The sequence below is a fragment of the Macaca mulatta genome, chromosome 19, assembly GCF_049350105.2.
Source record: "Macaca mulatta isolate MMU2019108-1 chromosome 19, T2T-MMU8v2.0, whole genome shotgun sequence".
In the NCBI taxonomy this organism is placed as follows: domain Eukaryota; kingdom Metazoa; phylum Chordata; class Mammalia; order Primates; family Cercopithecidae; genus Macaca; species Macaca mulatta.
This window is the reverse complement of record NC_133424.1, coordinates 62,331,489-62,352,953: the sequence shown is the minus strand read 5'-3', so window position 1 is coordinate 62,352,953 and position 21,465 is coordinate 62,331,489. Positions and strand designations below refer to the sequence as shown.

Sequence of the window (21,465 nt, the reverse complement as noted above, 5' to 3'; positions counted from 1 at the left end):
TAGCAGGCGCTATGCCTATCCTGGAGTCCCCCAAGAATCTGCCCCTCACTTCTTCCTGGACAGTGGGGCTCCATAGGACGGTGGGAGGGGGCGCATAGAAGGGAACCGGACGGATGCCCTGCACCACCGGGAAATGGCAATCACAACGACCACCTCCGACTGCCAGGAGGCTGAAGCACAGATGGGCCCTAATGCAAGTAACAGAAAGCCCGGCTGACAGTGGCTTAACAGGAGGTGATTTTTCTCATAAGCAGCAGCTGGGAGGGAAGGCTCCCCAGAGTGCAACTCTGCAGGCCCTTCCACCTTGGTTATGTCCGGGAAGTGTTCCCACACAGCTACCAGGTCGCAGCCGCAGCCCAGAGCACCCTATCCTCTTCCAAAAACCCCAAATCAGGCCGGGTGCGGTGGTTCACGCCTGTAATACCAGCACTTTGGGAGCCCAAGGCAGGTAGATCACCTGAGGTCGGGAGTTCAAGACCAGCCTGGCCAACATGGTGGAACCCCATCTCTACCAAAAATACAAAAATTAGCCGGGTGTGGTGGCGCACGCCTGTAGTCCCAGCTACTCAGGAGGCTGAGGCAGGATAGTTGCTTGAACCCGGAGGGTAGAGGCTGCAGTGAGCCGAGATCCACCACTGCGCTCCAGCCTGGGCGACAGAGCAAGACTCCATCTCATAAAACAAAACAAAAAAACAAGTCAGGCAACTCAGGGAGCCCTGCCTCCACAAACCCCAATCATTCACCCTAGGCTCTGCCCAGCCACCATCCCCTCCCCACCCAGGTCAGAGCCCACTTGGCAGCCTTCCTCCCACCAAGAAGCAGCCAATTGCACATGAGAAGTGTCAGTTTAATGAAGCCAGCTTATCAGTAGGGCGGCGGAGTGCACCCGGCCCCTCGCAGGTGTCCCTGGCTCGGTCTAAAGTGCCTGTGCAGAACAAGGCTGCCGGGCGGGGTTAGGAGTCTGCGCCGTCGTCCTCCTCTTCTGGCAGGATCTCCAGGCTGCTGTCGGGCTGCTGAGCTGTGTCCGTGGGGGGCGGCGGGGTGGGCGGGGCCCGGGTGGGCGACAGCGGCAGCGGGGAGGCGGTGGGCGAGGGGCTGTGGGGCTCTGTGGGCGGCGCCAGCCCCAGGATCTCCTGCACGTTGTGGGGCAGCTCCTGGAGGCGCGGGGTGAGGGAAGCCAAAAGCGGAAGGTGAAGGTGAGATGGGGGCGGGGTTCGGGCGGGGGCGCTGCGGGGCGGGCCGGGGACTCACGGGGCAGGCGGTTAGCTGGCGGTGCAGGGCCTCTGCGCGCGTCAGCACGTCCTCCACGCTCAGCTTCATAGTCAGCTCGTTGATGTGCTGCGGGAGGGGGTGGGTCAGGCGCCAGTCAGCACTCAGCCACCTCCGCCCGAGCGCCCACTCTATGGCTCGTGCTGGGAAACAATGAAGACACACCGGGCTGGCCCTCTGGGGCTCAGAGGCGCGCTGGGCGAGTCATGCTTCTCAGGCCTCTGGGAGCGTTCTGCGCCAGTACTAGGGGAGGGCAGGTCCCCACCCACCTGCCCTGAGGACCTTGCTGGGAGCAGGCCCGGCATGGGGCAGGAGGGAAAGCTACGCGGCCCCACCCCCACTGCGCTCCTAGCTAACCAGGCTTTCAATAATCCCACATTGAACACCTGCTCCCCGGAGGTACTGCGGCCCTGGGCAGCGCCCAGCTCAGGGTGGACAGGGCGGGGACGGGCCGGGAGGGAGCCAGAGCCTCACCTTGAGGATCTCATTGGAGCCGAAGCCGGACAGCATGAGGGTGTCCCGCTCCATGTCCAGGATGGCGCAGGCCACCAACAGGTGCAGATTGGGGCCAGGAAGCCCTGTCCACAGCACCTGGGGGTGCGGAAGGGAGAGAGGGGTGATGACCCAGCCTGGGCCTGAGGTCTCACCAGGGCCTGCCCCTCTCCACCCAACCTCCCAGTCTCTCCTGGGGCAGGCAAGCCCAGCCCTTCAGTTCTAGCCCAAACTGGCTGGCCCACCTCCCACAGCCGAAGGACATCCGGGAAGGGGAATTCCCTCTTGAACCAGATGAGCAGCCACCGGAAACAGAAGCAGAGAGAGCCAGAGTCCTGGGAATCTGGGGGATGACATGGAGCCCACTCAGCCTTGCCCAGCGCTGGGACTGAGAGTTTGAGATGTCATCCTGACTGGAACACCTTCCCCAAGTCTAGACAAGTGACTTATGCCTGGCTTGGGAACCTCTGAGGTGAGACAGAAGCAGCTCTGAAGCGGGCCCTGCCCCTTCTTCCTCCCACTCTCCAGAGGAAGTGTGCTATTTTTTTTTTTTTTTTTTTTGAGACGGAGTCTTGCTCTGCCGCCCAGGCTGGAGTGCAGTGACTGGATCTCAGCTCACTGCAAGCTCCGCCTCCCGGGTTCACGTCATTCTCCTGCCTCAGCCTCCCGAGTAGCTGGGACTACAGGCGCCCGCCACCTCGCCCGGCTAGTTTTTCGTATTTTTCAGTAGAGACGGGGTTTCACCGTGTTAGCCAGGATGGTCTCGATCTCCTGACCTCGCGATCCGCCTGTCTCGGCCTCCCAAAGTGCTGGGATTACAGGCTTGAGCCACCGCGCCCGGCCACTGGAAGTGTGCTATTATACTTCCACATCTGCCATGGACATGGAAGGGAGGCAGGACGCCCAGCACGCCCGAGGAAACAGACCTCAGTGCCCGCTGCTGGTGAGGCCTAAGGAAACTGGCAGTCCTAGATATGATGTTAGCAAAAATTTAAGCTGAGGGCCAGGTACGATGGCGCACTCCTATAACCCCAGCACTTTGGGAGGGCAAGGCGGGTGGATTACCTGAGGTCAGGAGTTCGAGACCAGCCAGGCCAACATGGTGAAACCCCGTCTCTACTAAAAATACAGCCTGGCCAACATGGTGAAACCCTGTCTCTACTAAAAATACAAAAATTAGCTGGGCATGGTGCCACACCCCTGTAATTCCAGCTCCTTGGGAGGCTGAGGCAGGGGAATTGCTTGAACTCGGGCAGCAGAGGTTGCCGTGAGCCAAGATCACGCCACTGCACTCCAGCTTGGGCAACAGAGCGAGACTCCATCTCAAAAAGAAAAAAAAAAAAATTAAGCTGGTGTCGAACCTTTTTTTCCCCCAAGTTAACTCAAATGAGAATGAGAGCCTGAGCATTCTAACTTTTTAGGAAAGTAACAATGGAGGACAAACTTTCCAGAGCTGTGGAAACAAGCACTGTCCTGAACAAAATTCCACTTCTTGGAAGTGAACCTAAAGATACGACCCAGACCATGCACTGTGATGAAAACCTGCAAAGGACCCGAATCTCCGGCAGGTCAAGTTAAATCAATTCTACCACATCTTGCAGGACACAATGCCGTGCGGTCAAGAAAAGTGATGTTTCCGAAGACTTTCAGTGACACAGATGCATCCTCTGTCCTTGTGCCCTAGGAGGTGACGCTTTGCTATGGCTTAGTTTCCTCATCAGTAAGGTGAGGACAGAGTATCTCAGCTCCCTCCCCCAGGGGTCCCAAAGCGTCGAGGAAACGTCCATGAATAAGTTTAACTTATTATCATCACCATCTGCACTCAAGAAAAATAATGATATCAAACAGCAATTTTAACTTGCTTTTTTCTTTTTTTTTTTTTGAGACAGAGTCTCGTTTTGTCGTCCAGGCTGGAGTGCAGTGGTGGGACCTCGGCTCAAGTGACTCTCCTGCCTCAGCCTCCCGAGTAGCTGGGATTACAGGTGCCCACCACCACGCCCGGCTAATTTTTGTATTTTTAGTAGAAACAGGGTTTCACCATGTTGGCCAGGCTGGTCTCGAACTCCTGACCTCAGGTGATCTGCCCACCTCGGCCTCCCAAAGCACTGGGATTACAAGCATGAACAACCATGCCCAGTCTTACTTATTTTTCTTCATCTTAACTTCCTGCAGTTTTTACATTGACTAATAAATAATATATACTATAATAATAATAATATATATATACATATATTTTCTTTTTCTTTTTTTTTTTTGAGTTGGGGTTTTGCTCTTGTTGCCTAGGCTGAAGTGCAGTGGTGTGATCTTGGCTCACTGCAACCTCCACCTCCCAGGTTCAAGCGATTCTCCTGCCTCAGCCTCCTGAGTAGCTGGAATCAGAGGCGTGTGCCACCAGGCCTGGCTAATTTTGTATTTTTAGTAGAGACAGGGTTTCTCCATGTTGGTCAGGCTGGTATCGAACTCCTGACCTCAAGTGATCCACCTGCCTCTGCCTCCCAAAGTGCTGGGATTACAGGCGTGAGCCACTGTGCCTGGCCGAAAAATAAAAATGTTAAAGCCGGGATGCAGCACCCCCAGCCCCATGGCCCAGAGAACCAGTTTCTGATTCCTGGTTGAAGGTGAGCCACAGCTAGGTGGAGATAAGAAGTGGCAGGAACGCCTGGGTCCTTATTTCTGAAAAATACCCTGCAAGTTAAGCCTAAGGCAAAGCCCAAACAGGATCTAGGTGAGCACGAGGATGGGGTGAGTCAGTGTCCCTGTGTGTCGCATTTGGTGACGTTTTGCTTCAAACCGCAATTCTGCCTCTACGTTCTAGGTTGCGTGGGGATGTTTCTCTTGTTTGGATCAGGACCCAATGTCCAGGACGCCACCTGTGGCTGCTACCAGAGAATCTGGTAAGGTCTACGGCCCCACTGTCTCCTGCCCACCCGCCCGAGAGACATACCCAGGAAGTCGCAGAGCTGGGGGTCCAGCACCCTCAGGAGCAGCAGCAGTCGCCCGAGTTGCCGCTTCATAGTCTCCTGGCTCTCTTCAAAGTTCCCTTGCTGTGGGACGGAAGGAGGGGGGAAGAGCAGGCCCCGTGAGGTGCCAGGACCTCTGATTGCTCGACAGGCCTGTGTCCCACCCCTGACCCGAGCCTCACCACGAGTTCCATGAAGCCACAGAAACACCAGAAAGCATCCACCTCATTCTGAATGACGTAGAGGATCGGGGAGAGAAGGTCACTCATGCCCTGGACGTAGCCTGGGGGGACACAGAGTCAGGCTGCAGCCAAGCCCACAGTGCTCCCCTGGACAGCCCAGGCCCCGCCCGGCCCCAGGCCTGGCACCCACCGAGGTCGAAGTGGTACATGCAGTAGGTGAGAAGGATGTCGTTCAGCAGCCCCAGCCCCGGGTTCTCGGGACCCTCGTAGAACTTGTTGGTCCTGTCAGTGCGGCTCACGTCTCTCTCTGTGGGGAGCGGGCGCAGGGAGCAAAGGTGAGAAGGGTAGGGGGGCCCATCCCTGCAGGCCACCAGTGCCAGCCCCCACTGCTTCTCCTGCCAGCAGCCCCCAGCCTCGGGGTTTGCTCTCGGGCAGAAGCGGAGCTGGTTCTAGAAACCATCGCTGATGCTCCTGCTGCGAGGTGCAGGCCTCCTGCTCACCAGCTCGCTGTATCCTCCCACAGCAGGGGAAACTGAGGCACAGGGAGGCAAAATCACTTGCCAAGATCTCGAGGCACCGACATAACTGAGACTGGGCCCCAAGGCAGCCAGGCTCCCCTTCTTTCCCGTCCTGTCCCTGGCCTTGCTCCCACAAGGCCATTCCCCAATGGCCCATGCCACTTCCCCCTAGATGCCCTCTTCTTGGTCTTGGGGAGGCAGGGGGCTCCCTCTATCTGCCCCTCGCACCCGTGCCTGAGGCCCTCCTGTGGTTCCCTGCTCCCATCCACCCTGAGCGCCACCCCTGACACCGACCGATGAGGCTGCGGTATCCGTGCAGGAGTGAGTTTCTCCGCTCCTGCTCAGGGCTCACAGATTTCCACTGCAGCTTCATTCGGAAATACTCATCCCTGAGAGGCAGAGGGAAACAAGATGTGAGGCCACCACTCTGCGGCACCCAGAGACCTCCCAGCCTGGCGCCACCTCCCAAGTCAGCCCTGCAGAGCCCCTCCCTGACCACACAGACCCAAGCAAGTCACTTTGTCATTTTTGCCACCATCCCTTATGCTTCACCTTCCTGGTATCTCTCACTACATAGCCTTGTGGGTTTTTGGTGAAAATTTGTCACCCCCCACTGGACAGAACACCAGGGACAGGGAACCGTCCAGCACTGCTGCATCCTCAGTGCCTGGCAGGTACATAACCTACACCAGGAATGAGGACAGATGGGCCCTCCTAGATTATGAAACATGCTGCAAAACTGTGATTATTAAAACAGTATGGCACAGGAATGAAAACTGCAATGGAGACAGGAGACAGACCACACAGGGGCGAGAATGGGTCTGGCTTGATCACTGACGTATTCCACAGGCGCAAGATGGTGCCCAGATACAGCAGGCTCACAACCAGTGTCCACAGAACTTGCCCACTGGTGCCCTGAGAGGCACCAGGTGTCACACCTGGCAGGGCCTCCTGAGTACTCACGTTTTCTTGCGAACGTGGGCCTTGTGCTCCTCAGCTGTGCCTTCCCAGCTGAGGTACCCCAGGAGGAACTTCCACGCCTCACGCCGCAGGCCGGGGCTCAGACCCTGGGGGTGCAGGAGGGCAGGCAGCTCAGTGGGGCCTTGTTCTGGCCCTGCCCCATCCTCCTACCTGCCCTGGCACTTACCCCTGAGAAGATCCGATTCTTCAGCTCGGGTACCTGCTGCAGGCGGCCCTCAGGGCCCACGTGGCGCGCCCACTCCTCCTCTGTAACTGGAGGGCCCCGCTCCACGGTTGGCCGAGGCCCCAGCTCCACCTGCAGGTGAAGGGCAAGTGAGCCCGGGGCTCGGCAGGGCAGTGGGGGGACCCAACCCAGCCTCAGTCCATAAGCTCAGGGCGCTTCTTAGCTTGACGAATAACTAACATTCAGGGGCGGGCAGCAGCCTCTTCTGGGGCTCAGCAGCCAAGTCACCCCGCAGTTAGGAGGGGTCCCCCAATATGAGCGAGCGGGTGCTCACAGTGCCTGGCAGAGCCATGAGCGCTTTCCTCATGCACCCCCTGAGAGGGTCCCATTACCGTCCCCATTTTACCAAGGAGGAAATTGAGGCCCAGGGAAATGAAATCATGCGCCCAAGGAGACATGGCCAGAAATAACAGGGAGGGTCCACTCACTACTCACACAGGAAATGACCTCGAACCCAGGCTCGGGCTCATCGTCAGGTGGCGGGGGAAGGTCGGAGGCGGCTCCCTCGGGCTGTGGCTGCAGGGCACCCCGGAAGAAGTTGGTCACTCGGGAGAAGCTGCTGAAGGTGGTGGAGTAGGGATCCTGGAGGAAACGCTGGGGACGAGGCCAAAGAAGTTCACGGCCCGCCCCTTCTCGTCCCTCCCTGCCCACACCCGCCAGGCCTGGTGCCCGGGACACTCACAGATACCACATTGGAGCTGTCCTGGTCAAAGAGCTGCAGGTGGTGGAAGGAGTTGGAGAGGGCAGAGGAGTCGTGGGGGAAGACAAGGTAGAGGCGGGAGTCCTGCGGGGAGCTGGGAGGCGGGAGGTGACGCACATGTGATGCACAGGTAGGGGCCCAGTGTCCCAGGCTGTCTGTGCTCGGCCGACATCCGTTCCAGCTGCAGTGTCCCAACCACCCCTGGGGAATCCCTGATTTCGGGGGATGCTGTTACAGGAGGACCAGAGCTGGAGCCCAGGGGTGGGCATGTGACTTGGGGCTGGCCAATGAGGGCCTTTCACCTTCTGGTCCACTGTAACTGACTCAGGGACGAGCCAATGAGAGGCAGCTCTGGGATCTTGTTGGAATGGGGGGAAGAGGTGCTTTCCATCCAGCGGGGTTGTTAAGCCAGGGATACTGGGGGCTCAGAGAATGACAAACTCAGGGGGAAAAAGGATTACTGTTTCCAACATTTTAGGACCTGGGTCCTGCCTGAAATCAATACTCCCTTTTCATTTTTTGGTTATATGTGCTGGTCAACTCTCTGCCTTCCTTTAAATCAGTGTGAGTTGTGTTTCTTTCACAGCCCCGAGGGGTCACGCTGCAGCCATGGAGGAACTGGGCCCGGTTTAAGGCCCAGCACTGGGAGAGAGCTCACCTGGCCAACAGCAGGTAGCGGCTGAGGACGCGGAGCAGGGCGCGGGTGCCCCCGCGGTGGAAGTGCAGTGCAGGCAGGGAGCCTCCAGCCTGGGTCACCAGAACCAGGTAGGCCCAGCTGAGGCCGGGCTTGGAGCGGCGGATGGACTTGAGCTCCCCCAGACTCACTGAGAAGGCCCAGGAGCCCTGGGGGCAGCTGGGCTCTGCACCTGGGGAGATGGCGCTGTGTTGGGGGAGGTATGAGAGGCCAGAGCCGGCCTCATCAACCTCAACCCAGGATGTTCCTTTGGCACAGGCATCTCCTGACGGCCCTGCCACAAGCCATTCCCCTGCGCCTGGCCTCACATTACTTGGAAGCACAAATGAGTAAGATGGGAGGGCAGCCCAGTGGACATGTGCCTTTCCAGAACCTTCCTAGGCACCCCTCAACCTGCAGGGTAAGGGCCCTATTCCTCAACCTGGCACTTGAGGCCCCTCAGGTCTGTCGCCCCTGCCTATCTTACCTCCAACCCTTCTTCACTCAAAATCCCACACTTGAGCTACAATGAAAGGCCAGAGGCTCCCTAAACACACCAGGGCCGCCTGCCTCTGGCTTGCACGGGCTGCTCTCTCTGCCAGAAGAGACAACTCCCAAGAGTCCCTCAGTGCCAAGTTCCAGCATCACCTCTTCCTGGAAGGGCTCTCCATTCCCCAGAGGGTCAGGTGCCTTCTCTGGATGTCCCCTGCACCCTGTGTGACCCCAGGATGGTGCAAATCACCCTGACTGGCTGCATCTACCACCCCACCAGCCTCGAACCTCAGGGGCAGGCCTGGTGTGGGGGCACCCGCAGCCAATCCAGGAGCCCAGCAGGATGAGCAAGGCTGCGACCTCAGAGACACTGGCCATGCTGACCTGGGCTGGGACAGTCCTGTACTCCCCTTCACTTCCTTGCTTCTGGGACTGGAAGGTGGTGACTGGTGGCCTTCTTTTTTTTTTTTTTTTTTTTTTTGAGGCGGAGTCTCGCTCTGTCTCCCAGGCCGGAGTGCAGTGGCCGGATCTCAGCTCACTGCAAGCTCCACCTCCCGGATTTACGCCATTCTCCTGCCTCAGCCTCCCGAGTAGCTGGGACTACAGGCGCCCGCCACCTCGCCCGGCTAGTTTTTTGTATTTTTTTAGTAGAGACGGGGTTTCACTGTGTTAGCCAGGATGGTCTCGATCTCCTGACCTCGTGATCCGCCCATCTCGGCCTCCCAAAGTGCTGGGATTACAGGCTTGAGCCACCGCGCCCGGCCTGGTGGCCTTCTTGATTGTGAGCAGCAAAGCCTCTGGAGCCATGACCACTGAGGGCAAGATGTGTCCTACCTGGCCCACACGTGCTTCCCAAGGGCCGCACCTCAGCCTACCTCTCGTGGGCTCTGAGTGGCGGGGCTGTGGCCGCACAGTGCTGATGACGGCCCAGTCAGGTTCATAGCCGGGGTCAAAGGTTGGCTCCTCCTCAGAAGCGCAGGAGTCACCCCCACTGGAGTCCTTAGGGGAGAAAAAGAGCAGACAGTAAAGGGCTAGGGATGCAGATCTGAGCCTTGAGGCTACCCTGGAAGATAGTCCCATCGAATAAACAGGGAAACTGAGGCACAAAGAAGCTACAGCAGGCCGGGTGCAGTGGCGTAATCCCAGCACTTTGGGAGGCTGAGGCGGGCAGATCACCTGAGGTGGGAGTTCGATACCAGCCTGGCTGACATGGTGAAACCCCGTTTCTACTAAAAAAAAAAAAAATACAAAAAAATTAGCTGGGCGTGGTGGCGCATGCCTGTAATCCCAGCTACTCAGGAGGCTGAGGAAGGAAAATTGCTAGAATCCGAGAGGCGGAGGTTGTAGTGAGCTGAGATTGCGCTGTTGCACTCCAGCCTGGGCAACAAGGGAGGAACTCCGTCTCATTAAAAAAAAAATTAACAAAAAAAAAAAAAGAAAAGAAAAAGAAGGTACAGCACTTGCTTAGGGTCACCCAACGCAACCAGAGAGAAAGCCAGGACTTGGCCCCATGTCTCCCAGTGCGTGGGAAGGTCCATGCTACACAGCAGGTGGCTCTGTAGTCAGACTGCGGAATGCTTAAAGACAATGTTGGTACTCGCTAGGTAAATACAAAACAAAACCACAATAAGATACCACTTTGCACTCTTTGAGACAGTGAGATTGTCTTAAAAACAAACAAACAAACAAACAAACAAAAACACTACATTTCCCAGGTTTCTTTGCAGCTGGAATCCAGGACACATGACAAGTTCTACCAACCAGATGCAGGGCAACCTGAAAAGCGGAAATGACGTAATACAACTTCCTTGTGCCTTGGCTGTGTTTCTCAAAAAGTGAGAAATCTATCAGTTTCTCAAAAAATGAGTAAGGGTGAGGGCTTAGGTGGGTCTGGATCTGACTTATCTCTGGGTCTCAGAGTTGCCCAGGATGGGGTCCAGCCACGGGAAGTCTCAGGAGATATAACGAAGGGAAAGGCAGGAGCAGTGACGAAGTGGGTGAGTAGGCTGTCAGGCCCTGTCCTATGGCACCAGAGGAAATGCCACCTCCCTTCAAGCAAATTGAATCCACATCTTGCACCCTGGCAGGGATCTCCCACGAAGCAAAGGGAGAGAGGAGTCAGCCGTCCCCACGACTGTGTGTCTCATGGTCCCTGCTCTTTTTCCTTGAATGGGCATCCTCTGCCCATTTCACAGAGAGGAGCAAACCAAGGGGCAGAGTACCCAAGCCCAGACAGGGTCACACATGTCCCATGGGTAGCTCTGGGATTGTACACAAGTCCCTCAAATGACTTACAACAGCACGGACCTAGAAAAAAAGTGAGTGGAGAAGGGCAAAGCGGGTGGAGCCTACCTTCTTGGAGAAGAGGATTTGGGTGGAATCTCCAGCCTCCTCTACAGGAGCCCAGTGCAGGAGGACGTCATTGTCCTAGGGGAAGGAGGGAGGCGGGGTTAGAGGCGCTCCCCAAACCACATTCCCAAAACTTTCCGTTGCAAATTTCCAAACTTTCCCAGTTTCTACCCTCGGCCTTTCAAAGTCCCGCCCCTCATTCCAGTTCCCACCCCCAGCCTTCTTCAGGTCCCACTGCTGACCGCCAGACCAAACTCCTACAGTTGCCGCTTGCATCCCAGAGCGCCTGCATCCCGCTCGGAGCGGGTTCGAGCCCTGCTCCCTCCCAACGCACCTTTTCCACAACACGGATAACACCAGCGATGAGGGAGTCTCGGTCCTGATACTTCTTAGCGCTGGTGTGCAGGTACACTCCGCCCTTCTCAAACACCACCTGAGTTGGGGGGAACCAGCAAGGGCTGAGGCCCAAGAGAAGGCGACCAGCGAGGGGACCGGCCTGGGGAGCCAATAGGGACGGGCCCAGGGAGGAGCCATCCCCAGGGGGCGGGGCCGGGAGGGCCATTGCCCAGGGACGAAGGCGGGGAGAATGGTCCAGCCCACGTTCGGATGCTGGCGTGCGTTCCACAGAGGGCAGGGCCCAAGGAGTCGCCTGAGCCGGGGGGCGGGGCCATGAGAGGTTCTTCCCTGGGGCGGTAGACGGGAGGGTGACGGCGCGTTTATAAGAGATCGGAGTTTCTCAAGTGCACTCGCAAGGCCTGAGGGAAGAGCTCATCACCAGACGGGGCGTTTCGCATACACTGAAGCGAGGGAATGCGTCCTCAGTGCTTACCCTGTAGCCGGCTCCTTCCATAGTCGCCGCCGAAGGCCCCACTGCCCCGCCTCCTCCTTTTCCGAGTCAGCGTGTGGTCACTTCCGGAGAAAACAGTTCCCCTCCGGACCGGACAGTGGTAGCGCCCCGACCAGTTCCAGAGAAAGAGTGGGTGAAACCATTTTTCCAGAAGGGGGATATTCCACTGGAACTTCGAGGGTGGATCGGAGCCACGTGGCGCAGACGCTGAAGGTGGAGCCGGCTACGGAGAGTGCGCAGGCGCAGTGTTCTCCCTCTCACCACGAAGTAAACAAGTGGGAGGGTCTGAGAGCTGCACCACCTGGGGCAAGCACGCCTCGAAACGCCCACTTCCTTCTCCATGTTGTATACTGGAATTGAAGCCAAGGAGGTACCATTTTGCTCGAGGGCATGGCCTAAGCCGGTCGGCTAAGGCCATGTTAATACGGGGGTGTCCCATCTCTCTGCGGGGCGCGACAGCTGGAAGAGCCGAACGGATAAGAGAAGAGGAGGTGAGAGGAGCTGTACACCACAAGAGGCACTGAGGGACTCGGGATAACGGGATGAAGCCGTCAGTGCCCCCAGAAACGAAGCGGCCCCAAACGAATTTCTGAGTCACCGTCGCGAGAAAGCGGGCTGAGCCGCCATTTTGAAGCCTGGCAAACCGAAGCAAGAAATGCTGCCGTGTTGGATCTTTGCCAGCTTTGGTGCTGAATGGGAGCAGGTTGGAGGGAGGGAGAGCCAATGTACACTATGGGCTGATTAGACCGGTTGGCTGCCATGTTGTTAACGAGCACCGATTTCCTCCACTTTTGTCGAAGAAGTTTATCGTGGGTCAGGGACGTCAGATCGCTTGCCTTCGTTTGCTGTGGTCATGAGCGAGCGTATGAGGACGGCCATTATTGTTGGGGGCAAATGGAAATGCTCTAGGCGAGAAAGCTGAAGCGTTTTTTTCGCCATTTTTTTTATGGGCACGCTGCCGTCGCCATTGCCCACTGGTTCGGATGAAGTCCCTGTGGCCGCCATCTTGATCTCGGGCGGCCCCGATAAGGGAGGCGGAGTGTACAGAGAGGAGGCGGGGCAACTACGCGGACGTGACGCAAGGCGCCGCCATGTCTTTTGAGGGCGGCGACGGCGCCGGGCCGGCCATGCTGGCTACGGGCACGTGAGTGGAGGCGGCGTTGTGAACCGCGGTGTGGGGAGGATTTGGCCGTCCTGAGGCAGCGGGGCGCTGGGAGGGCGAGCGGCTCACGGGAGGGGTATGGCCTGCACAGATCAGAGGGCAGAGGTCCGCCAGCGACCCTTTGCTGAGCGCTGGAAGGGGGTCGCTTGCGGGAATCGTCCTGTCAGACCTGAGGCAAATCCTAGACAGCCTCACCTTGCGGTGTCCAGAGCGCCTGGGATCTCTACTTGGGCCGTGGACCACGTCCACGGGGTCGGGGAATGGGTTGGGGGGCCTCGGGGCGCCCCTCACCCTTCCAAAGGCGGGACTTCCGGTCCTGGCCTCCGGCTGGGCGGGATTTCCTGTTTTCTTCCTAGACCAGTGGGTCCTCCCTGGACCACGGGCGAGGTTGGGAGGTCTCGGGGCAGCTGAGCCTGGCCCCAGGCACTCACCCCACCCGTGGCTACTGCGTTCATGCTCGGGTTCCTCACATCTTGGGGTGTGGAGCACTAAAATTTCGACAGGAGGGATGGTTCCACCCTTCTTCTCCTTAGCTCTTTCCCTCCTCCCCGCATCCAAAGAGGACAGCCACATCGTGCTCCCCCTCCTGTGGGGAACACGTCTCACTTTCGTCTCATCTCTCCCTGATCTTAAACGAAACTTCTCCATCGGGGCGGGTTCTTCCTCCATCTCTCAGCTCCTTGGAGGAAACAGGACCTCCTCTAGAAGCTCAAGGGTAAGGAGGACCGCCAGGTCTTGGCTACTCTCCTGTTGGGTAACATTACAGGTGCCCCTGGACCTTGGCAGAGAGGCCTGTGGAAGTCGCCTGTCGTTTTTGCTCATGTCTCCTGAGTTGGGGGAACCCTCACAACCCACTCACCCTATTTCACTCTCTTCAATCCCGTGGCTCCTCCAAGATTGAGTACAGGCAGGGAGTTTCATCCTGACGTCCTCCTCCGGGACCCCCGCTCCCCCTCTTCTCCGAATGTCATTAGGGGCTGCGGGCCCATGGAAGTGAGAGCCCCAGGCCTAGCACAGCCAGGCAGTTGACTTTGGACCGGCCACTTCTTGCTTCGAGCCTCAGTTTCTTCCTCCATCAGCTAGGAAGGACATGAGGGGTGTGTTTGAGACACTGGGTACCCCCCAGTTCATTGGGTTTTGGAGGCTGGGCAGTCAGCGGTTTCAGCCCCACTTGTGCCCTGTGTAGCTGTGTGCTTTCTTGCCAGTGTCCTAAGCTCTCTGAGCCTCACTTTTCCATCTAGATTATAATATCTGCCCTCCTAAAGGCAGGCAGGATGGCGGTCAGGATTTAGAGCAGGCCCTGGATCTAGACTGTCAGAGTCCAGGTCCCAGCCCTGCCTCTTCCAGTTGTGGGGTCGGACTCTTCAAGATGCTGACTGTCCCTGGGCCTGAGTTTGCAACTGTAAAATGGAGTGAACTGTAACTAAAACTCCTGCCTCATAGCGTAGGTGAAAGGGTGGGATGAGAAGGTTGATCCCATCTTGGGTCGTTGCGTGGCTTCTGGGAAGTGGTGGATAAACCTCTTACTTCCCTCGGGGCTTTGAACTCCCTGAGTGAGTCAGATGGGAGGTGAGATGCCAGGTGTGGAATCCCAGCACTGAATAGGTGCTCAGCAAACACCGATATCTATGATCGTGAGTCATAAAGGGCCTGCAAATTTCATTCAAACTCCAGACTCCCTGCTCCCTTCACCCTGGTGGGCTGGACCACAGCTGTGCCTGAATCCCTGCAGTGGCAGTGTGCTCACTGCCTCCCCAAGGAGCCTCTTCCACAGCCCAGCAGCTCTGGCTCAACCACTCTGGTTAATGGGGAAGAAAATGAGGCACAGAGAGGGCCAGTGAGCTGTCCAAGGTCACACAGCAGGTTTGAGACAGAGTCAGGGCAAGGACCCGGCCCCCCTACCCTCGCTCTTCTCACCCGGTAAGGAGATGCACCCTGCATTGTCTGCTTAGGGCCAACCTGTCCTGTGAATACAAATCCCTGACCTTGGGAGAATTCACAGTCTGATGCAGGAGGCAGCCAGGGTACAGCTGTCACAAGCTCTGGTGACCTGAATGCTCATGGAGGAAGCCCACAGCATCAGATGGGCTCTGGAAGGCATCTGATGCACGCTGGGGGATGAGGGACGACAGAGGACCTGCCCGAACAGTCTTGTAGGAAAAAGCCACGTGGATTTCCCAGCACAGAGAGCGGCACCAGCACCATTTCTTACCTTTGTTCAGCTCCGACTCTCGCTGAGGCCTCAGTCATGGAACCAGCCAGTTCTCTCTGGAAGGAAGTGTGCTGGGAAGGTGGCCACTCAGATGTTGTGGGACCCCCGAGGGAGGGGACTGGCTGGATCTAGGGGTGAGGGAAAGTTTCTTCCGCCCTAGGATGAGTGAAAGGTGGGTGGGGAACAGAGCATCCAGGTCAGGGACCACGTTTTCTGAAGGCCTTGGGCCTGAGAGGCTCTGGAAGGCCATGGAGGCAGGATAGCCGGGGAGCTGGCGTTGGCCAGAACACGCAGAGCCTCCAGGGCCAGGCTGAAGGCTGAGAACTATAGTCCTGAGGACTATGGCGAGGGGTAGCATCAGCTCTGGGTGCAGAAGGAGCCCCCTGGGCCTCGTGCAGGACACTCTGGATGGGACGGCCGGGCGATGGGGCAGGGTGGCATCACCCAGCAGATTCAACGCAAGCCCCATTTGGAGTTCTAAATTTTCTAGACACCATGTTAAAAGAGTAAAAAAAGCAGATGAGATTCTTCTTCTTCGTTTTTTTTTTTTGAAATAGAGACGGGGTCTCAACATGTTGCCCAGGCTGGCCTCGAACTCCTGGGCTCAGTGATCTGCCTGCCTCGGCCTCCCAAAGTGTTGGGGTTGCAGACCTGAGCCACCGTGCCCGGCTCATTCTGCTTTTTTGTACTCAGTCTTCAGAACCCGGTGCAGGTTTTACTGTGAGAGGCATCTCTGCTGGGACTCCCTGGCTTTCCAGTACTCCCTGCTCACGTGGCTGGTGGCTCACACAGAGGCCAGGGCAGGGCCAAAGGGGAAGGAGGAATGGGCTGGGGCAGAGGACGTCGCCAGGGTCTGGGCCTGCGAGGGCTGGATGGTGAGAATCTTGGGGAGTAGGGGATTTGGGGAGGACACGCAGCACCGCTGGGACAAGGTGGGTGGAGGGGGGTGAGTGCCATCCACAGGACGGGCAGACACCTTGAGTGGGTGGCAATGGTGTAGGCAGCCAAGTCTCAGCCCCCTCTGTCGTGCTCTGGCCCGCAGGGCGCGGATGGCGTCGGGGCGCCCCGAGGAGCTGTGGGAGGCCGTGGTGGGGGCCGCTGAGCGCTTCCGGGCCCGGACTGGCACGGAGCTGGTGCTGCTGACCGCAGCCCCGCCGCCACCACCCCGCCCGGGCCCCTGTGCCTACGCTGCCCATGGCCGAGGAGCCCTGGCGGAGGCAGCGCGCCGCTGCCTCCACGACATCGCGCTGGCCCACAGGGCTGCCGCTGCTGCTCGGCCTCCTGCGCCCCCACCAGCACCACAGCCACCCAGCCCCACGCCCAGCCCACCCCGGCCTACCCTGGCCAGGGAGGACAACGAGGAGGAAGAGGATGAGCCTACAGAGACAGAGACCTCCGGGGAGCAGCTGGGCGTCAGTGATAATGGAGGTGAGAGGGCAGGGGTAGGGGCTGATGCGGCCCAGTGCTTGATGAGGTGCCTGCAGGAGGCTTTGTGGGGGTGACCTGCTTAGTCCTGAGTACTTCCACGCAAGTGCAGTCTCAGGACCCCAGAGCCAGACAGGCTTGCCTCGGGCTTGCTGTGTGATCTAAAGCCAGTGCCTTCCTTGCTCTGAGCCAGCTCTGTGCTGGGAGTGGTGGGCACAGGGACACACAGCAGGTTCGGGCTTTTTTCTCAAGGGCCTCCCGGTCTAGCCAAGGAATTGGAGTCCCAGTGCGGGGTTGGGAGGCTCTGGAGCAGGACATGGGTAGAACCAGAGTTGTTTCCACAAGGCCTGGGAGGCCACGATAGGAATTAAAGAGTTGTCCAGGATGCAGCCAACATCTGAGGAAGCCAGGGAGGGAGCAAGCAACTGTTTTGGGGGGGGAATTTGGGGGTTGGGCACTTCCCGGAGGCTGGGCTGTAACACTAGGGCTTTGAGGAGTTAGTAGGAGTTTGATCAGTAACTAGGAGGTCCTCGTTTGTTGTTATTACAAATGGCCAGCCTGCTCACCTTGCTAGAGAAAACCCGCATAGGGTGAAGGGCAGGCATCCTGAGTTCAAATCCTGGTGGTATCCCTTAGTAGCCATGGGACCTCGGGCAAGTGACTTAACCTCTCTGGGCCTCCAGGTCTCCGTTTGTGAAACAGAGGTCATAGTCATCCCATATTTCTCTCAGGCTATATTTTGAGTCACATTGTCCCAAACAGATCATAGAGGTTTCACGTTAGCAGCCCGTTGTGTGCAGCTGAGAAGGTGACAGATCCATAGAAACCGAGTGTGTTTCTGCCGATGACCAGGCAGGCTGCTAGAGGAGGCTGTTTTTGAGGTGCAGGAAGAGGGTCTCAGAAGCCTCAGGGAGGTGGAGGTGGTGGCTGTGGCGGTGGCTGTGGCTGTGGCTGAGGAGGAGGGCACACGGAGCATGGCTAGGGCCTCTAACTGGCCCGGGCCTCTAACTCACGCCATCCACAGGGCTCTTCGTGATGGATGAGGACGCCACCCTCCAGGACCTTCCTCCCTTCTGTGAGTCGGACCCCGAGAGTACAGACGGTGAGTGTCCCAGGCTGTTCCCCTCCCTACCTGGGGGCAGGCGGCTGGCACAAAGGCAGTGACAGAAGCTGAAATCCACCCTCTCTTTCAGATGGCAGCCTGAGCGAGGAGACCCCCGCTGGCCCCCCAACCTGCTCAGTGCCCCCGGCCTCAGCCCTACCCACACAGCAGTACGCCAAGTCCCTGCCTGTGTCTGTGCCCGTCTGGGGCTTCAAGGAGAAGAGGACAGAGGCGCGGTCATCAGATGAGGAGAATGGGCCGGTGAGGGGCAAATGTGGGGAGGTAGGGAGGGCAGCTGGAAGGGCTCTGAGCCGCCTCCTCCAGGAAGCCCTCCGGTGTGGATGCCACTTTCCACTCATAAGCTAACTGAATCCTCCCCTCAACCTCAAGAGGCGAGTTCTTGGACCTGAGCCTTGCAGTTTTAACAATTGCAGCCTTACCATGTGTCCTAGTGCCTTATAGAGAAGGCCTCTCCTTTCCAGGAGCACCTCTATAGAACACCTGCTCTGGGCAAGGCACAGGTATTCTGGCATGCCCTCCAGTGGGGAAACTGAGGCTTGGAGGGTTTAGGTCACCTCCCATCCCCACCCCGCACATTCCTGGCCCTTTGCAGAATTTGTCCCACCCCCTGGTCTCCTGTTCATCCCTTGTAGTGACCCCTGTTTGAAGCTCCTGGGCTGGGCTGGCCTTCACTGAGCCTTCCTGAAGCAGAGGGGAAACTGAGGCACTGAGGGGACATGTGACTTCCCTGAGAGGCAGAGCTGGGACTGGAACCCAGCTGCGTTTCAGGAAGGAGCTGTGGGCTTTGAGGGAGGAGGCCTGGGTCCCCACAGTTCCCCCTCAGGCCTCAGTGTCCTCATGTGCAAACCAGCAGTCACAGTGGTGACCTCTTCTGTGCATCTTCCCTCAATGAGGCAGTGAGCGCCGAAGACCAGAAACAGGGCCTGGTGCAGCCAGGGTCCTCCTGCTGCTGATGTCTGTGCTGGCGACTCATGGCAACACAGTTAATTGAACGCTCTGGCCTCCAGAGTGCTGTGCCCAGGAGCTGGTCTCCCACTGGGCTCAGATCCAGTTCCTGATCTGGGTCTCCGGGTCCCATCCTGCGAGGGGACAGGCCCAGCTCAGGGTGACGGGGGCTGTAGTAGAGGCAGTACTAGGTGCCGGAGCTGCAGGCGGAATGACAGGACCGCTCCTTGGTGGGGGCTGACACAGGGAGGGATCTTTTCTGTAGCGCAGTGGCCACATGATAAAGCAGTAACAGCTGATTATCTCAGTCCTCACAGAGACCCTGTTATCCGCTCCCATTTTTCAGAAGGGGATACTGAGGCCTAGGGAAGCAAAACCTCTTGCTCACAGCTAGTCAGCAGTAGAGGTCTGATTGGAACATGACTGAAATCCCAGCCCAGATCCTCAGACTTGAGAGGGTGCACGCAGCCTTAATAGATAGCAGACAACAGCATTTCCATGTGTAGGAAGTAATGTCCCAGGCCAAGAAGGGGAGGGAGAGGGGCAGGAAGGCTTCGTGGAGGAGGTGTCTGAACCGGGTAGAACGGTTCCTATGCGGAGCAAGACGGGAAGGGCATTGCTGGCAGTGGGCATCGCAGGGCACAACTGGCAGGGCGGGGACGTGCTAGGAGTGGGCTTGGAGCCAGGGTGCACCCCTGGGCTGCGTGTGGGTGCAGGGGGCGTGCCCTGCCGGCGCTGACCTCGCCCGGTCGTCGTCCGCCCCCCCGCAGCCCTCTTCGCCCGACCTGGACCGTATCGCGGCAAGCATGCGCGCGCTGGTGCTGAGAGAGGCCGAGGACACCCAGGTCTTCGGGGACCTGCCACGGCCGCGGCTTAACACCAGCGACTTCCAGAAGCTGAAGCGGAAATACTGAGGCCCAGGGAGGGAGCGTCCCGGGCCTCATCCGCCCCGTCCCACACTACGCCCCCGCCCCACTCCCGGGGCCAGCCAATCTGAGGCCGATCCGGGACCCGCCTCCTTGCGTCTCCGGTTCCCAGGATTGAGCCGCCTCTGCCAATCCACGTCGCCCTTCCAGCCCATGACCTCCCGCGCCGAGGAGCGGGATCTGTCCCGTTTCCCGATTGGGTCTGTCGCGCCTCTCCGCCTAGCGACAGATTCCTTCTATTAAGGGATTGGCTCGTTCAGTTCTAAGCTCTAAATGGGTCAATTCCGTTGTTTTTCGCCTAGCGACAAGGGCTTTGCTCGCACGTCATTGGCTCCATCCCCTAGTCGCTGGGCAGCTCTTATTTTTGATTGGCTCGAATCCTTTAAAGGGCTTGACCAGTCTCCGCATAGTCATCGTCCGCTTTTCCTGAGTTGTCCCTCCTGATTGGCTCCAGCTTCCTGTGGGGGCGTGGCCAAGCCCTCCTGTTCCCAGAATTGGCCTGGGGCCTTCAATTTACATTCTTTACACTACGGGGGCTGGGGTCGTTGCCTCTGGCACCCCCTTTCATTGGTTCCATCCATCCCCACAACAGCCTGCCAATCGAAGCCCGTCCCTGCATCCAGGATGGTACCAGCTCCCGTCCCTCGCCCCCCACCTCCACAGGTGCCTTAAAGGGCCCTCGTCCACCCAAGGTGGGGGGCAGGGGCCCTCACTCTCCGGCCCTGGTGTAGGGGAGAGAGTGAGGGGTTGGGGGATTGGCAGTTGGGAAGGGCGCTCTGAGATTAAAGAGTTTTACCTCTGACAGATAAATGTGTGGTGTGTCGTGAGTGTTCATTCAACATTTTCTGAAACCGAATGGCAACGTCTGATTATCAGTGAACAGCTGGGGGTTGGAATGACTGTGTCCATTTTATTTATTTTTGAGACAGGGTCCCACTCTCGCTCAGGTTCAAGTGATTCTCCTGCCTCAACCTCCCGAGTAGCTGGGATTACGCGCCACTGCCGCCCGGATAATTTTTGTATTTTCAGTAGAAACAGGGTTTCACCATGTTGGCCACGCTGGTCTCGAACTCCTGACCTCAAATGATCTACCCGCCTCGGCCTCCCAAAGTGCTGGGATTACAGGAGTCAGCCACCGCGCCTGGCTCTGTGCCCATTTTATACATATGAAGACAAGAGGTTCATGGGGTGGAAGAGAGCATTCCAGTCTTGTGTGACCATGGACCCCAATCTTGGGGTGATGGTTGGAGCCAGAGGAGGCCACATATTCACCAGCAAAGCCAGGAACTCCAGCCGGGAGTCTTCTATTATAAAAGGACTGGAGCAGCTGGGCTTGGTGCCTCACGCCTATAAGGCCAACACGCTGGGAGGCCGAGGCGGGACGATCACAGGACGCCAGGAGGTCGAGATCAGCCTGGGCAGCACAGTGAGACCCCTTCTCCAAAAAAAAAAAAAAAAAAAAAATGGCTGGAGGTTAGAAAGCAGGTGGAAACCACCTTCGAAATTAGGACCAGGTAAACGTAATCTCCCACCAGACCACTACCGGAAGAATGCTAACACTAAATAAGATTTAAACAGGGCTTACTACCACCCAAACATTTTTTAAAGCTTTTGTGACGTGTTAGTGCCTTTAATCGTCATGGTAACCCCACGAAGTGGAAAGGATCATCCCCTTTATAGATGAGGAAACTAGAACATGGAGGGTAATACCAAAGAAGGATTTAGGGGCGCTGTCGTGGGCGGAGGTTTCCTTGACTGACAATGACCATCAGATGGGAAAAAAAGCTTCCTCCCTGGGATGAAAATTAGAAGTCAAGTTAGAAAGAGGCAAATCTGCTAACGAAGGATCCAGTCCCCGCTACCGGTCTGAGCCTCGCGTTGCAGCAAGACGTGAAGGTCAGGGCTGTGGAGGGATCCTAGGGAAAGTGGGTCGGGCAAGGGGCGTGGCTGCCGTGGGAGGAACCCAGGCCCCGCCCCCCTCGAGGG

At 57.8% G+C, this 21,465-nt stretch overlaps 3 protein-coding genes across 12 annotated transcripts in view; 2 read left to right on the top strand and 1 right to left on the bottom strand.

Annotated features, from left to right (window-relative positions):
- Nucleotides 1-21,465, top strand: part of VRK3 (VRK serine/threonine kinase 3) — a 174,088-nt gene that overhangs the window by 133,863 nt on the left and 18,760 nt on the right. The gene's annotated exons all lie outside the window — the stretch shown is intronic.
- Nucleotides 827-11,769, bottom strand: TBC1D17 (TBC1 domain family member 17). Of its 6 annotated transcripts, none has more exons than XR_001441503.3 (17): nucleotides 11,669-11,708; nucleotides 11,174-11,272; nucleotides 10,843-10,917; nucleotides 9,366-9,489; nucleotides 7,984-8,191; nucleotides 7,308-7,419; nucleotides 7,061-7,219; nucleotides 6,569-6,697; nucleotides 6,385-6,488; nucleotides 5,716-5,810; nucleotides 5,094-5,210; nucleotides 4,904-5,004; nucleotides 4,706-4,805; nucleotides 2,007-2,104; nucleotides 1,744-1,860; nucleotides 1,252-1,412; nucleotides 827-1,154 (listed from the first exon to the last, which is right to left on the bottom strand). XR_001441503.3 is itself a non-coding variant. In XM_077976703.1 (17 exons), the coding sequence occupies exons 1-17, from the start codon at nucleotides 11,687-11,689 to the stop codon at nucleotides 954-956; spliced, it is 1,785 nt and encodes a 594-aa protein (XP_077832829.1). In that variant the 5' UTR covers nucleotides 11,690-11,708; the 3' UTR covers nucleotides 827-953.
- On the top strand, nucleotides 12,059-20,289 carry AKT1S1 (AKT1 substrate 1). Of its 5 annotated transcripts, XM_077981025.1 has the most exons (6): nucleotides 12,814-13,563; nucleotides 15,754-15,935; nucleotides 16,103-16,488; nucleotides 17,510-17,587; nucleotides 17,679-17,848; nucleotides 19,324-20,289. In XM_077981025.1, the coding sequence occupies exons 1-6, from the start codon at nucleotides 13,357-13,359 to the stop codon at nucleotides 19,465-19,467; spliced, it is 1,167 nt and encodes a 388-aa protein (XP_077837151.1). In that variant the 5' UTR covers nucleotides 12,814-13,356; the 3' UTR covers nucleotides 19,468-20,289. The 5 variants fall into 5 exon arrangements, with proteins under 5 accessions (XP_028694665.1, XP_001115723.3, XP_077837151.1 ...); XM_028838832.2 differs by lacking the exons at nucleotides 12,814-13,563; nucleotides 15,754-15,935 and adding an exon at nucleotides 12,059-12,177; XM_001115723.5 differs by lacking the exon at nucleotides 15,754-15,935 and having other exon boundaries at nucleotides 12,787-12,830.

Excerpts from the sequence above, each read along its gene's own strand:
- AKT1S1 (XM_077981025.1), top strand. The coding sequence starts at position 13,357 with ATGGTTCCACCCTTCTTCTCCTTAGCTCTTTCCCTCCTCCCCGCATCC. Across the intron at positions 13,564-15,753 it reads CCTCCTCTAGAAGCTCAAGG|TCTTCAGAACCCGGTGCAGG; the intron begins GTAAGGAGGACC and ends TTTTGTACTCAG. Across the intron at positions 16,489-17,509 it reads GGGCGTCAGTGATAATGGAG|GGCTCTTCGTGATGGATGAG; the intron begins GTGAGAGGGCAG and ends CGCCATCCACAG.
- TBC1D17 (XM_077976701.1), bottom strand. The coding sequence starts at position 11,689 with ATGGAAGGAGCCGGCTACAGG. Across the intron at positions 7,220-7,307 it reads ACAGCTCCAATGTGGTATCT|CGTTTCCTCCAGGATCCCTA; the intron begins GTGAGTGTCCCG and ends CCTCGTCCCCAG. Across the intron at positions 5,005-5,093 it reads CATGTACCACTTCGACCTCG|GCTACGTCCAGGGCATGAGT; the intron begins GTGGGTGCCAGG and ends GTGTCCCCCCAG.